Here is a 15,647-nt window from a genome sequence, read left to right on the forward strand (position 1 = left end):
CTATATGAGGATGGGTGGCATTCGAATTCGGGTTCTTCTCCTCATCTCATCGGTCCGGCGCTTGGTCTTGGGCTCTTTGCATGGATTCTTGTTTATAGATCGGCGATACATCCTTTTCGTTACACCGTTTAATGCTTAGGACGATCACACTTAATGTGACTATGGAATAAATTATGGCTATCTAGAACGATTCATGTGGCAGTACACTTTTTCAGTCAACTTGCTTTCCGCCAAAGTGTTCATTTCTTTCGAAGTCGAATTGTCATCTGCCGACCCCTTGGCTTGTTCTACAAGAACTTATCCGACTAGTCTTCATAGACCTCAGGAACGTTAGCCAGAATGTATCCGGATCTATTGGTCGGTGCCTCGTGAGGTCTTCATGGGCTCGAAGAGAGAACTGACCTCTTCTGCTCCGATGTCATTCTGTCAATAAATCTCAATCAAATCTAGGAGCAGACTCTCCAGCGCATCTTGATGTCAAAAATAACCAGTGAACAATGACCTTCGCAAACCACATCACGAGATCAAGGTCGAAAAATCCGCGAAGCACCGCAGCCCACGACCTGATTGCAATGGCAGCGGAACCCCCACACGAAGTCATCACCCCCGCGATCCCGGAGCGGGGGTTCATTTCGTATCTCATTACTCCGTTAACAGCTCTCATCTCGAAAGATATACTAGACAATTTTTCCTTACAAGTATCTGAAGAAGAATCCCCATGACCCGCCACGCAATCTACCCCAGCCTCGAAGGCAAGGTCGTTCTCGTCACCGGCGGCGCCGAAGGTATAGGCGCCGCAACAGTTGAACTATTTGCCCGCCAAGGCAGCCAGGTCTTGTTCATGGACATATCACAAACCTCCGCGCAAAACACAATCGATCACATTGCCTCTCTAGCTCCCCAAAGTGGTGCACCCCCAATCACCACCCCAGTATTCTACTACTGCGACATTACCGATCTCCCGAGCATCCAAGCCACGACATCCAAAATACTATCCGAATATGGCGTCATCAACATCCTAATCAACAACGCCGCAGCAACAGGCTCCGGTGCCCGCCGCTCCACAGCGGAAGTAACTCCCGAATCCTGGGATTTCAGCATCAACGCCAACTTCCGCCACGTATTCTTCCTCACGCAAGCTGTGTTGCCGGCGATGAAAAAAGCGGGCGGTGGGAGTATTGTCAATCTGGGCTCTATTACGTGGCGGATACCGGATCCGAGTCAGCCTGTTTACGCTGCGTGTAAGGCGGCGATTATGGGGTTGACGAGGGTGCAAGGGAGAGAGGTTGGTGGGGATAATATCCGGGTAAACAGTGTTATGCCTGGGGCGATAGCGACGAGAAGGCAGAGAGAGGAAGTGCTGACGGATGAGTATCGGGATACGGTTATGCGGAATCAGAGTCTGCAGAGGGATTTGGAGCCGGAGGAGGTTGCTAAAGTCATTGTATTTTTGGGGAGTGAGGAGGCGAGTGCGGTAACTGGAAGTACTTATACCGTTGATGGGGGTTGGTGTAGTGATCCCTGATCAATTTGTGTCTCAGTGCGAATGAAGTCGTGGATTTGGTATTCCAGGTATGTTCATGGACCTTAGGAGCGACAAGTACAACACTACTTGTGCATGCCAACACAGGCTTCGAATCAGATCTTGCCTTCAAAGGCTGAACAATGAATATATGGCTCGAGCGTGAGATCTACAGCGCTCAGAACTTACCGGGCGTCCTGAAGCACTTTGAAGGCGAACACCGTTGATCATCCATGGTCCTGCGATGCATGCAAGCGATCCTTAGACTACGTGTAGCGCTCAAGAGGTTCCTCGGTGCGAGATTGATCTGTCAGACTGCGGGCAGACCTCGCTGTCTGCCATGCAGGATTACACTTTTCATCTAAAATGGCTCGTCAGACCATCCGAGGTCCTTCATATCCTTGCTTAACCCAGATCACAGTGATATGGACGAGAAGTAGCGGTGTTCTGGAGTTCCAAAGTCAAGAGATGAGTCCTGTTCAAATATAATAGGAGTGGCACGCAAAATGGCGGCTCTCCACTGAGAGAAACGACTTTGACTAGACGTCAGGAATCAACCATTCTCTTTCCCTGGATAAGTTCAACTTCACTCAGCACCCATGCTCCAATGTTCACTTTGTGGCTTCTTAAATCCCGACAGATTATTAAATTCGGCCCGATATCCCAATGTGACCCGGGCCTTGAAGCAATGGCTTCGTGGGGTAGACTAGGGTTACCTCGCAGTCCCTGGACAATCACGCACGAGACACTTGGCTCCCAAACAGCCACCGAACAGCCACCGAACCCTCGGCCTGATACCCTTCCAGCCTACTGTACGAGTAAGACGCTCCACCCTAAGAGGCGGACAACTCGATACGGGCTTAGCCCAAAGGGCGTTCGGGCAGCCACAAAAGCGCTCTTCCGGTCCCCGCCACGTTTCCGATCTAAGATCGAAGCTACTGAGATCGCTCATGCTCTGAAGTCGTTCACCGAGAATCCGAAATTTCCGATAACCTGGCGAGCTAATGGCCCAGGACCTCCACATGAAACCTGTAGGTGAACGCAAGAAAGTGCGAGACGACAATGACCAAGTGACGGTAGATCAGAGGTGTGTGCGCAAGGCGACGATTCGGCTAAGCATGTCTCCTCTTTGGATGCAGATCATTTGTCTCGGGGGCACTCAGCATATTCGTCGAGACGATCCGGACAGGTCAGGGAAAACGGACCGAAATGAAAGCTCGCACTGATCGGAACTATTTAATTTTGGATGGGGCACGCAATGGATGAACCGCGCGGGCCAGTGCACGATTTCCCCAGTGACATCATGCAGGGCAACACTGGTTCATTCCCCTGGCCGTGGATTTCGTCCTAGCGTTAGACCGTTTTTTTTTTATATCCAGTTTCCTTGTTTTCAATGTTCTTCGTGGCTCGACACGCGGTCCACCCCCTGAGAAATCCTCTCGAGGTTACGGTGTCGGAAGGAGGCGCCCACCTCCTGTTTCTACTAATAGAAAATATGGAGACTAGCGTAGAACTTGATACACCAAAGCACGTCTCAGCCACAACCATGTGGTTCTCGCCCTTGCTAGGCGTCCAATAAACTCCGTTCAAGCTTCCGGCTTCCGACGATTCGATCATTCATGACAGGGTATTTTGGCACGAAGTGGCAGGCAATTCATTATGCGATGGGTCATTGGTTCGAAAGATGAGACACCTATTGCAACACGAATATCTGCAGGGCGAATAATTTCCGCAACGCGCCGTATGTCCGGAATGAAGACCTGCAACTTGGACAAGGTGTATGGCATCATCAACGGTCAGGGGGTGGTACCTGAACGGGAAAATACACAGCTAGGGCGATCACGACAAAGACCAGAGAAGGGCACGTGGCTGGGCCACTCGACCGCTTGACACGACTGTAAGTTGACCGCCAAGTTGACTGGTCAACTTCGTTGTGCCCAACCCGTTTCCCTTTGCAAACTCAGTGAACTCCTGATTTTGCAGTCAGGCACCAGCCACGGCTGCTCTCATGTCTATTATTACCCAACCTGGAGGGATACGCAGAGCCCAATTAAATTCCGGGCAACACAGCCTTGGAATGGGTCTCGGCGTTGCTCATCACGGTAGTACACAAAGTAGGGCTTGGACCCATCGACCGTGCAGGATGGAGACCAACGGCGACTTCTTTTTGCGGCTTCCACGGCCCTTCGAAATCCTTCTGGCGGCCTTCTGGAAGGTCAGGAGAAGGCTTGGCAGGCCAATCCAGAGTGATTCCTCCAGCCCGCCGAGCCGTGGTGGCAGACAAGTGGAGATTCTGGAGGCTGAACGCGGTCAGTGGTCCTTCTAGTGGCCCCGGAGAAAAAGGGGCAATGGACGACTTTGGAAGTGCAATTACCGACGCTCGGGGGGGAGCTTCATCGGACTCCACTCCATTTGGATCGTCCCTAGGGCTCGCACTTGGTCAGCAACGGGTTGTACGATCCGGGACGAACGAGAACGAGACAATTGAGTCCTGCTGTGCAACAGGCCACTTTGTGTCCCGTGTTGGCGTGTTTGGATGAGCGCCCCTCCTCTCGTAGAAACCTTCTAGAAGGAATCAATTTAGCATTTGGCCGTCTAGCATCGGCCGGCAATAGTGGGAAGCGGACTACCGCGATGGGCTCATCCCCTCCCCTTGACGTCTTTGATGATCTACTGTGCCGTATACAATCGTTCGTGTCGCACCATTCCCGCCTCTAGGGGATAATGCAAGTAATCACTATCACTATGAATTATAGTAAAACACCTCTGTCTTCTCATGCCCGAACTCGAGCAAACGAGAATCAAAAGCCATATCAAATGTCCACTATACCCTGTATAATTCTAACCCCCCTTGGCACTACTTTCCCCTTTCTTGCAGTTCTGGGGCGGTTGGGAAGGAGATCCACCGCTGCTCAACCATGTGAGATTTGCGTCATTGGCAAAGTTTCCCACTCGTTTCACACTAGTGCAGCGGTTTGCTTCTTAGTAACGTAGTGAAGAGAGGGATCTAGGACTAGTGGCCCCGTTCAGCGAAATTGTGATTCAGATCGGCGTCGCTATCTCGTATCCACTCTTTTTTTTCACGCGCAGGGACGGGGGAAACCGCACGTTGTGGAGCCGGCTTGCTGACGGGGGCTTCTGGTGCGGCCAGGTTTCCTTCTAGCGCACTTCGCTGGGGGCGACTAAAGAAAATAGGGTATCAACTAGAACGAGCGTGGCCGCCTGCAGGGATACGGAACTTTAGGGGAATAGGAGGTGACTAGTACCAGTACATCTGTACGGTCTAGCTATAGCTATATCGCTAGAGGTACGAAACAGGAAGGGTTGGGCATGGAAATGAAGCCAAAGCTAGAAGAAATAATACTGACTGATGAGAAGGAATACAAACCCAAACACCAAAAAGGGATTCAATTTCCAGTCCTTGACCAAACCTTCTAAACCAAGTGGGGGCAATGCAGCAACGGATTCTCGATGTAAATAATGATGTATGCCAGTGGCACCTACCACACCTAAATAACCCAAGCAATCATCACATAGTCCCATCATATTTTCTCTCCCCCTCCCCTTTCTCTTTCACACCCTGCATTCTCGATACTTGGTTCCGCCTTCCGCCTCCCCACTGACTTCCCTCTCTCTCTCGCCAACTCTGTTGTCGCGACTCTCCTTTATCTGACCTGGGACGTACGCCTACTGCCGCCCATCCTTTGTGCCTTATCTTCGGCCGTGCTAAGGTTCGTACCTGTCTTCCGAGACTCTGACCGCGATTCCCGCAATTTCCCTCCCCGCGTGGCGCGGCTGCCCAACGGGCTGTGCCCTTGCGACATTTTGCCTCGAGCTAGCCATCTGTCCGGGTCTGATACGGATGTTCACTAGCCTGGGTGCTGTCTTCCTGGGGAACTTTTTTTTCGCGCTGGGACCTCCTGCAAGGTCCACGGCGGTGGAGCACCGAAGACGTGAAGACTGCAGACCTGCGTCAAGATCCGGGCAACTGGGCAGCACTGGTGGTCTTTGATCCCTGGAAAGTGATTTTGAGCTGACCGTATTCTTTCGCAACAGGCATTCTGCCCTTCCTTCCTCCTCTCCCTGGCGAACGCCCCGATCACAAGCCATCTCCTCCGATTCCAGCCGATCGCCATACCTGAACTTTCTCTGCTCTTTCAAGCAGCGAGACTCAAACAGGACAATATTCCTGCGTCTCGGATAAGACTACGCCGCGAGCATCCGCTTTCGCTTCGGTTCGGCATTCAGCGCATAACGCGTCGAAAAGGCTCGGGAGCCGGATTCTACACTTGAGGACATCGCTTGTTCGTCCCAGCAAATAGCTGCTGCATTATTGCCTCGATTTCTCCGAGCACTTGAAAAGTAAGGCGGCAAGAACGCGCCTACGCTCATACTCACGCTACCAGGCAGGCGGATCAAGTCGAAAAACTCGTGAACACGACAAGAGCAGGACTCTGAACGGTTCGCGCAGAACAAGACGCTTGCTGAAGCTGACCTCCACCGCGGGCACTCAGCTGATCGCTGGGTCGTGTCATGGACTTCACGACCATTCTGAATCGAAAGAACTCTGCCGCAGCAGCTGTCGCCGCAGAAGCACAATTACAGCAACAATACATGCAGAACCAGTTTCACCACAATTCCGCCATGAAACCCGAGCCGGGTGCCTCCGACAATTCCGTCGGCGCATACCCTCCTCACGCTGTTCCCCCGGGAATGGACTCAGGACTGGCGGAGTCTTTCTACTATGCTCAAGCACAAGGTGCCACCCCTCGGAACATGGCATACGTCCCTGGCGGATATGCTAGCGATGCTCAGATGCAGCCAGCGCCCGTTCCCGTCGGAAGGAGTAGTGCTGATGCGCCACCTAAGACCTTCCACTGCTCTACTTGCAACAAGGGATTTGCTCGACGCAGTGATCTCGCTCGACACGGTAAGATGACTCGTTAACTGCCCTTCTGAATCAGTACTAACCTTTCGTATCTAGAGCGAATCCACACAGGTATCAGGCCTCATGCCTGTGACTGGCCTGGTTGCGGCAAGCAGTTCATCCAACGCTCTGCCCTAACAGTACACTCTCGTGTACACACTGGTGAGAAGCCCCATATGTGTGAGCGATGTGGCAAACCCTTCAGTGATTCTTCGTCATTGGCTCGGCATCGTCGTATCCATTCTGGCAAGCGACCCTACAAGTGTCCGTACGCCAACTGCCAGAAGACTTTCACTCGTCGGACGACCTTGACCCGTCACCAAAACCACCACACCGGCACTATTGAGGAAGCTGCTGCTGAGACCGAGGCCAACCTGCGTCAAAATAAGGAACGCCGGGGCCCGAGCGAGGGCATGTTCCCGGACCACGTCTCTATTCATTCTGCCCCATCCCCAGCCCAGTCTATGTCCCCTGGTGGTGATCTGCCTCCTCTGAACATGCATCGTTCGGCCGGTGATTACTACATGGGTAATGGCTCTATTCCCCCTCATGTACGCGGCGACTTTACGCAAGGCAGTCCTCGTGCTTCTCCCACAGCGACTTCTCCCTCTCTCTCCAGTTATGGTAGCGCTCCTCACGCGCGCCCAGCCATGACGTCTCACCCTTATGCTCCCCCGCAGCCGCTCGAGCCCCCGGCGAACAACGACCACCGGCCAAACAGTGTCGGCGGGAGCCCGCACATGACCAGTCTCGGTTGGGCCTCGCCTTCTCATGGTAGCATGCCCTCCCCTGGCTCAGCCAACGACTTCACCTACCCCGAGCCGAGCGGCCCAGCATACCCAACCTCGATGCCCCCTCACATGTATTTCCCCAATTCGACAATTCGGAGGCCCGGCTCAACCGAGCCGGACCAGTACGAGACCAAGCCCCGAATGGGCGAGCACACTTGGTCCACACCCGTATGATCAGTGCTCTATATTGCTTTACAGCTCCACCATTTCCTATGTTGACATCATTTCATTGCATCGTTCCCCTGATTCCCATGGAAACAAGTAACTTTCCATCGTTCGTTTGAGCTTTCGCATCTGTTATCTCTTTACACAACTTGTATCTATAGGTAGACAGTCCTCCTGGAGTCAGGACCGTCCATCTTTTTGTTTTTTGAGCACCTTGTCATCCCCCCACTATTCACCATTTCCTTTGTTCTTGCTTTGCGGATGACATGGCTTTACCGAGACACGACCAGACGAGGAAACAGCATAGATAGAGCGCGGGACCAGGGATCAGGATCTTTTGGGGTATCATTTGTACTGGATTGGAAATCGGGACTGGGCTTTCTTTGCTTGGGATATCTGGCCCTTGAGTGTGGTGTCTGGTTGGTATCTGAATTATTCTTGACATTTTTTCACTGCGTTCAAGTTTTGCATATTGTCTACATTTTGCTTCATATGTCCTTCGTCCTTTTCTTGTCTGTTTCATATACATCTTTTTCTGCCCTTAATATCCGCTGTTGCATTGCTTTCTTTCCTTTTCTCTTTCCTCTTTTTTCTCGATTATTTGGTCTGGTCTCATTGTTTCGCGTCAGGTTCCTTTCTTGTGTGGTTTCTTTTTTTTCCTCTTTCGCATCGAATACCATTTTGTGAGATGAGGACTTCGATCCCATTTATGTACTATAGCTGTGTATAATAGAGTTGCAGTTTATAATTTTCCAATCTTGTCTGCTTTACACCAATATATCATTGGAATAAGAAATTCGTAAAAAGTTGCGAGATGAGCGGATTGACTCCGAACGTCAGGGTAATCTCAAACACCCGCCTCGATCAAGCGTTCTGAGACCATTTTCACCCTATCACTAGATCCCTCAACACTTCCCGTCTCAAGCCAAGCTAGCTTGTTGTTAGGGACCCATCCTTTGTAATTTCCCCTATTCTTGGCCACCAAGCTTTTTTCAACATAGCGGACAAGGCTGCAAAAACGATATGTCCAGGGTCCTCAAAAAAACAAAGCTCCCAGTTCCGTCTCTTGAGATCAGCCCATACCACAATGATCTCATGAAACGCTTGGAAATCAGGAACAAAAAATACTATTTATGGTATAGAACCGGTGGACCATCCAGGGGTAGGTCGACTCGAGGCAAGAGACCCGCTTCATATCTAAGCCACGTCTAGGGGGCGGTACGAGCGCTACTGTAATATTTGGGGATTTGCATGATCTACAATTTAGAGTGTAGCGGTGGACATGGCTGAGTTGTAAGGAGGGATTTCTTGCTTTTCTTTTATTTGCTTTTTTTTCTTGTCGCCGAGGCTGGGTGGAGCTCGGTGGTCTAGGCTATCACGATTTGGGGCATTTGTATAAGTCGGTGAATTCGTACCCGAGACCTAGATTAGGGGAAAATGGATATGAATGAGGGGATTAACATGCAATGGGGAGAAGATACCGAATTTGTGGCATGCGTTGACACGGAGGCTATGGTTTTGTTCGTTCTCTAAAATTAGACTTGTCACTGCCCCTAAAAAGCTCCTTTTCAGTGCATCTGCGACTCAGGCGTCTTCGGAATCATGTTGGCGAAGCGGTCTCGGTCTCGAACTTGCTTCGCATTTGGTATGCTTTTGTCCCCTAGATGTGAGTTGAGGGTATAAGTGAGAGATGTCTCATATGTATACCAATTAAATTGTTGCCCGCAAGGTTGTTCCGTGTCATCACTCGTATTCATATAGCGCGTAGGGGATTTCGATGTCTCTAGCATGATGGCGCGGTTATTATCCCTGCTTTGAAAAGAGAAAATTATGGGTTGAAAGCTTCGGGCTCGGTCATCTGCTGCGAGAAATTTGACATTCTTGTTCGAGGTTGGGGGGAAGGGTGGCGCGTTCGAAGATTGGGTATATAGGTCAACTGGTGCGGATACCAGGATGCCCTTGCAAATCAATTCACGCACAAGTAACATTGATCAACAGGCAGAATCACAATGCAATTTTCAAAGTCTCTCGCTCTGCTGTTCTCGAATATTGCACTGGGCTGTATGTCATCACACATACCCACACGTCAGCCCTGCTAATCTTGACTATGTAGCAGCGGGGATGGGATGCGGCAACGCAAACGCCTGCCTCGGCACCGAGTTCTGTGCCACAGCTACCTTCACGGCGCCTACTTCTACCACTATCACGACCTGCATCCCGACACCCACTTGTCTGGGTGTTTACGGTAAGTACTAGGATTTGACTGTTGCCCTACTCGTTATTGACCGTGCGTCGTGCGTAGGGGACTGTTCGTCTGGCGGCCAACCTGTCGGCAATTGTTGTTCGGGATACTGCGCCGCTACCAAGTGCCGGTCGACGGATAGTAAATGGCCTGATTGTCAGGAAGATGGATATCCCTGTCTGAGTGACGGCAATTGTTGTTATGAGAATAAGTGTGTTGCCGGACGTTGTGCTCAGCAACTGAGTAGTGGAGAGGTATAAAGCCTTCAGGGCTCTATGGATTGCTTCAATAGAGCCCCGACAGTGAGGATGATTTCAGGAACAATGGGCTCAGTTCTTCGGTTCCTCCTTCGCATCTTTCAAGGTCTCTTCGTGGTTCTCTTTGCAAGACTTTTTGTTCTTGTCTAGTTGCATGACTTCGAATACGTCTGGGGTAATAAATCATGGGCGTCCGTTCAGAACCATTATTATCTTACTGTTAGTTCGGCTAGATTCAACTCACCTTGCTGTATCCCAAAAGCATTGTCGGGATAAATATTCAAATTGAAATGGCCTTAGCAGGACTTCCGCACGCTGCTGGAATGTTCTCATCGCTGCCTTCCACAACTCAGGACCAACACTGATCCTCGCGACACTAAGATCCCGAAGCTGCTGCACATCCAAGAAACTGTTCAACGACATCTTCACATTGACCATACCCAGCAACGCTCTCACTAACTCCCTACCCTCGTTACTATAAATCCCCCTTCCCCACGGCCCGCCCCAAACGAAAACCGTACACGCCCCCGCCTCCAAAAATGCCCGTCCTCCCGCCACCGCATCCGGAATACCCATTCCATCTTGGCAAAGTACATCCGTCCGCGCATTTACTACGCGATCAAGAATACTCGCCTCTGCAGCAGCCTTCACAACAGCCCGGACCCTTTCTACGGCATCCTCCAGCGTCCTCAATGCACCAGTCCCACTATCTAGATCTTCGAGATTACACCCCACCGCACCCAAATGAATGACTTCCGGGATTGTGGCGGAAAGCTCGGCCACTGAGCCGTAGTCGTCCTGCAGGTCCACCGTTATGGGTTTGGTGCAGTTGACGGCGTGCACGGCTGACGCGATAGATTTTAGCGCGGATATGTTTTTGATCTTGGTGAGTGCTGAGTTCTTTACGCCGAGGGTGGCCGCAATTGCGAAGGATGCTGTTGCAACGGCGTGGGCGGTTGGTAGGGAAGCGATTATTGTCGCGGTAGCTGCGTCGTAGGCGTTTGGGAGAATGATTCGGTTGCCGGGATTGTGGAGACTTATGAGGTGTTGGGCGATTTCGTTCTGAGTATTCATGGTCTCAGGCCTCAGGATGTAAAGGGATTTCTGTGGGTGTATTAAGTTGCTGTTTTGGTTAGTAGGCAATAGTTTTTGGCTAGATTGGCTTTTATTGCGTGGACTGAATAAATTGAAATGGGATTGAGATACGAGAACGTTGCTGTAAAGTATCCAATGAAAGCCGGTCCAGCAAGATGACCCACGTTGACCCATGTCTGGACAAGGAACACTAGAAACACTAGAAACACTAGGGACACTCCCGGGTACTGGGCATTACGTGCAGAGTCGATCCGAGTCATGCAATGCAGAACAAGTCTCGTTACTGACTGTCTCAGACTATTACGGCACTATTGTAGTCGCCCACACGGTCTAGCAGCGAAGCAGTAGCACAAGCAAGGGGACTCGGCCATTCCCCGCTTCCGTAAGACCGGAGCAAAATTGAGAAAATCACGATCGGTTCGACTCAAGAGGGCGGAAATACAGCCGAAGCGACGGCCCTCTGAGAAGGCCCGGAGCGCGACGGGCGCCATTGGGGGGCGTGCATGAACGAAGTCTATGCCGTGCAACAGGACTGCCAATCAATTTGATGTAATTCCTCTGTACGTGTATCCTCGGTCTAGAGATCTTGGGCACCTCCTAGGGCTTACTGTAGGTACATTCTCGCCCATAGCGCCGGGAAATTTTCAATCACGGGCGACCTGGTTTCGCCTCCTGCTCGATCCGTGCCTACGTGCATGAACGAGGGGGTACTGGCATTCCTTGGCTCGGTCATAGAGGTTGTGCAGCTCGGAACCCTATGGTATGTGCATACCATGGTAGTGGAAAGACAAGTACATCGAGGCAGACCAGGTTAGGTGCCTTGCCCAGGTGCTTTACTTAGGTGCTTGGGTGCCCAGGTATTCAGGCGTTCAGGGTGTTCAGGTGCTCGGGTGCTCAGGTGCTTAGGTAAAGGTACCTAAGTCGCAATAAGGCGACTGCCAACATTTCCTGACAACGTTTCCCGGCAACACCCGTCATAAATTACCCTGGACTCCGCTTGAGGGGAAGTGGGAAGTGGGTTCTGGACTCGGGAAGACCCATTGTTGTCAGCAGGTCCTCAAGCTCTCCAGGTGCAAGCGCACCGGTGCAACACCTTCTTTTTTGCCTTTGCCCGCTGTCTTCGAACCTTGGGGGTTGTACAGCGTTACAGCTCGGACTTCGGAGGAAAGGGAAGTGTAAGGGAAAACGTAAGAATTGTAAGATGGTACATCCGTAAATTGGTAAGATTGTAAGATTCGTAAGATGTGTACTCGAAACGGACAAAAGAAAAACGAAATGGCCCTACCAGGGAGGAGAGAGGCTATGGACTACGTTCCCATAGACTATGTCCCAGGGAACCATGGAATATGTACTATAATTATTTCCATTATGATTCCTGAAAGCCTGAAAGAAAGTTGAGATTGAGACAGCGCGGATCGCGCTTCCGAATGGAGATCAACCCGAGGATCACCACGGCCCTGCAGAAAGAAAAGAGGAAGAACGAAAATGGCATTGGAGTGATTCGCACGTTGGAACAAAAAGAAAATTGGGAAAAGAATTACCTGAGGGGTTTTTTTTTCCTTTTTTTCTTTTTCCACGCATCGGGAATCCCCTGTAATTTACCCAGGGAATCGCCCCGTCAGCTCTCCCCACTCTCCGCTTCGCCTTGCTCGCCCTCTCCTCATTCCCTCTCTTGCACCTTCACTCTCTACCTTGACTCACTCACCACCCAGCTCTCCTCTTTTTGCATTTGGATTTGCATTTTCGAACCCTCTGCCATTCCTGGCCCCAATACTGTCCTCGATCTTATGGCGTATGGTGTCGCCTCATCTCCCCGTGCAGTTGGCCGCCTGACCTGCAGCTCTCACGCTGCCATCCGACCCTGCTCGTACCTCCGAACCCTACCTTCCCAATCTCCCTCCCTCACCTTCCACTCGTCATGACGACAGATTTCGATATACCCGAGACCGGGCTGTCTCTCTGTGCCGGAGAGCAATCCGGCGAACCTGCCTCCAAGCCGGTTCAAATCATGCGTCTGAACCTAGTCCAGAGCACCCTTGACGAGCTGATTGAGAGCCTCCGAAATGATCAGCCTGCTCGAGTCCGTCTGGGGAAACACCCTTCCCTACAATACGCTGGGAAATCTCATTCCTTCCACACCTACCCCGAAACACACCGCTCTGAGATCTACCATAGCTCTTCCGACAAGCGAAATCTATACTTCACGGGTGTGCTGAGCCACAGCCTTGAGGTTGAAAAGGCCAAGGCCGCCACTGCCGCCACTGATCAGGCCCTGGCCAATCTGGAGGAGAGTCTCAATGCTTTCGAGCGAGGCAAGGAATCCAAGAAAACTCACATGATCCAACACCCGGATGAATTGAGGTCTCTTCGTGTTGCTGGTGGCTACGGTCAGCGAGGCCCTAGAAGCAAGGCTGAATTGGAGAAAGAACGATTACTTCGCACGGCTGCTTCCCGGTCTCTGACCTCCAGCCCCAACTTGGGGTCCGCCAAGTCTCCGGCCCCCATTCCGACGTCCGCACCGCTTTTGCAGACCAAGAACAACGCCCGGCACGAGGCTCTCAAGGCACCTTTCATCCACCTTCTCGCTGTCCGTGCCGTCTCCGCCAAGTTTCTGGCCCGTCAAACCCGTTCCACGATTGAAGACTGCATGGTCCTCGCCCAAAAGTACGGCAGCGAGAATCGCCTCAATCGCGAGAAATACGACCTCAAGGATAAGTCTTACAAGGACCTCGATGTGTGGGCCTTCCCCTACCCAACTCAGGACGATCGGCAGGAGGCAATTGAGAATGCTATTTCAGCTTTCGATCGTATGCGGATTTCCCGCACTGATAAGCTATGGCAAATGCTGCTTCCCAAGGCCGAACGGGGCAAGGGCAAGTGTCTGTCCCGACTGAACCTTAGCAATGGTCCTGTGAAGAAGACTACTCAGAGTCGATCTCAGTCAGATGGCGGTGACGATGTGGGCAAGAACGGTGAAACCACGGGCAACGAGACGGACCGACGCGCCGCCCCTTCGAAGACATCGGACACTCCTCGATCGACCCCCACCCAGAAGCCTACCGCTGGTAAGGGTCCTGTCAAGGGACCTGCCGCCAAAGGTCCCGCCAAGACCAAGAGCACCAACAACACCACATTGACCGGCCGGGTTACGAAGAAGACTGCCGCCAAGCCCTCAGCGAAGACTGAGACCAAATTCAAGTCTTCGGAGTTCGTGCATGACTCCGACGATGATGATGACACTCCCAATACTGCTCCTTCTCCGCCTACCCTGGCTCAACGTCTGAAGGAAGAGAAGATAGCACCTTCGAAGAAGCCCCAGGCTGCTATCAAGGCTCCGGGCAAAGCTCCGACTAAAGCTCCGGCGCCTGCCAAACCTCGTGTCACCAACAATGCTCCACCTGCAGCAAAGTCTACCAAGACTGAATCATCGGCTCCCAAACTTGACTCTTCTCAATCCCGCTCTACCACCTCAGCTACTTCCAAGCGACCTGCCCCTCGGAGCTCAACCTCTCCTCAAAAACCCTCCCCTCTTGGGTCTTCTCCTCCTGACAATGCATCCGATGCCGCCCGTCGGAGCCGTTCCGACAGCCAAAACCTGACCTCCAGCTCGTCTTCTTCCCCGCTTATCTCCCAACTCGCTCGTACCAACAAAGCCACGACTGGAACAGCTGCTGCTCGACCTTCCAAGTCTGTTGACTCAACCAATGGTCCCCCCAAGTCTGGGCTTGTGGGTAATCCCTTAAAACGCAAAGCGGAATCTGACCGATTGGCTCCGTCCCATGCAGTCACAGGACGCACGACTGGAAACCTTGACCACAAGCGCCGCCGGGCGGTCAGCACCTCTAGTGGGGGTAGCACCGGAAGCGCATCTCCACCTTTAAGCCAGGAGATTCTTCGGGAGCAGCTGCGGGAGAAGTCGATGAGATTCAAGAGATATTATGCAAAGTACCTCTCCTTGCATCGCAGCCTCGACACCTCCACCAATCCTTCATCAGCCGATCTCAACAAACTCAGTCGACAGCATGATATGCTGCGAAGCATGAAAGAAGAGATCTGGGACGAACACGCCAGACTTAATGACGGCATATCTCGTGATTTCTAACGATACCTTTTTCTGCATGGTGACGACTGTTCTCGTATTCACCCACATGGCGAAGATTTGAACCCTGAATTTACCAGATCGACAGCTCGGCGTTTTATTTCTCAATGATTACAATTTCCCTTTCCATTTCCTTTTTTTCCCCTCTGCATATTCCCCTTGCAAACCGGTCGTGCATTCCCTGAAACCTCGTGATTTGTGGCATAGACTTCTGCATTACCGCTCCCATCTTCGAGCACCAATACACATGCATGTTACCAGAACATGAACCAAAATTCCTGTGATGCAATTTCTACTCCCGACCTCGTACTCGTAGTGTTTGATCCACGCCTTACCCCGGATCAGCGAACCGAACACTCGCACCCTCTAGTGGATGTGGGGTCCCATCCGTCCCTTGTGATTCGCGGGCTCGCACGTGGCATAGTCACGAGACCCTGTTATATTACAGCCAACAAAACGAAAGAAATACATCCGTTTACGTCATCAAGTGCTCTTCCACTAACCTGTGTTGGGCCTAGCTTCCGTAGGAACTTGGGAAAGTCGATTCTC

At 51.7% G+C, this 15,647-nt stretch overlaps 5 protein-coding genes across 5 annotated transcripts; 4 read left to right on the plus strand and 1 right to left on the minus strand.

Moving 5' to 3' along the window:
- Positions 1-718: 718 nt before the first annotated feature.
- On the plus strand, positions 719-1,525 carry N7477_009446 (SDR family NAD(P)-dependent oxidoreductase; the record flags this gene model as incomplete). Its single annotated transcript, XM_056971107.1, has 1 exon — positions 719-1,525. The coding sequence occupies one exon, from the start codon at positions 719-721 to the stop codon at positions 1,523-1,525; it is 807 nt and encodes a 268-aa protein (XP_056818086.1).
- Positions 1,526-6,055: 4,530 nt separating this feature from the next.
- Positions 6,056-7,414, plus strand: N7477_009447 (putative C2H2 finger domain protein; the record flags this gene model as incomplete). The annotated part of the gene is made up of 2 exons (XM_056971108.1): positions 6,056-6,452; positions 6,507-7,414. The coding sequence occupies 2 exons, from the start codon at positions 6,056-6,058 to the stop codon at positions 7,412-7,414; spliced, it is 1,305 nt and encodes a 434-aa protein (XP_056818087.1).
- A 2,000-nt stretch (positions 7,415-9,414) lies between these two features.
- Positions 9,415-9,661, plus strand: N7477_009448 (uncharacterized protein; the record flags this gene model as incomplete). The annotated part of the gene is made up of 2 exons (XM_056971109.1): positions 9,415-9,466; positions 9,519-9,661. The coding sequence occupies 2 exons, from the start codon at positions 9,415-9,417 to the stop codon at positions 9,659-9,661; spliced, it is 195 nt and encodes a 64-aa protein (XP_056818088.1).
- Positions 9,662-10,144: 483 nt separating this feature from the next.
- Positions 10,145-10,978, minus strand: N7477_009449 (isocitrate lyase/PEP mutase family protein; the record flags this gene model as incomplete). The annotated part of the gene is made up of 1 exon (XM_056971110.1): positions 10,145-10,978. One exon carries the CDS (start codon positions 10,976-10,978, stop codon positions 10,145-10,147), a length of 834 nt encoding a protein of 277 aa, XP_056818089.1.
- Positions 10,979-12,917: 1,939 nt separating this feature from the next.
- On the plus strand, positions 12,918-15,101 carry N7477_009450 (uncharacterized protein; the record flags this gene model as incomplete). Its single annotated transcript, XM_056971111.1, has 1 exon — positions 12,918-15,101. One exon carries the CDS (start codon positions 12,918-12,920, stop codon positions 15,099-15,101), a length of 2,184 nt encoding a protein of 727 aa, XP_056818090.1.
- Positions 15,102-15,647: the final 546 nt, after the last annotated feature.

Source organism: Penicillium maclennaniae, assembly GCF_028827695.1.
Source record: "Penicillium maclennaniae strain IBT 15551 chromosome Unknown utg000008l:1.0-3552695.0:1.0-3555053.0, whole genome shotgun sequence".
In the NCBI taxonomy this organism is placed as follows: domain Eukaryota; kingdom Fungi; phylum Ascomycota; class Eurotiomycetes; order Eurotiales; family Aspergillaceae; genus Penicillium; species Penicillium maclennaniae.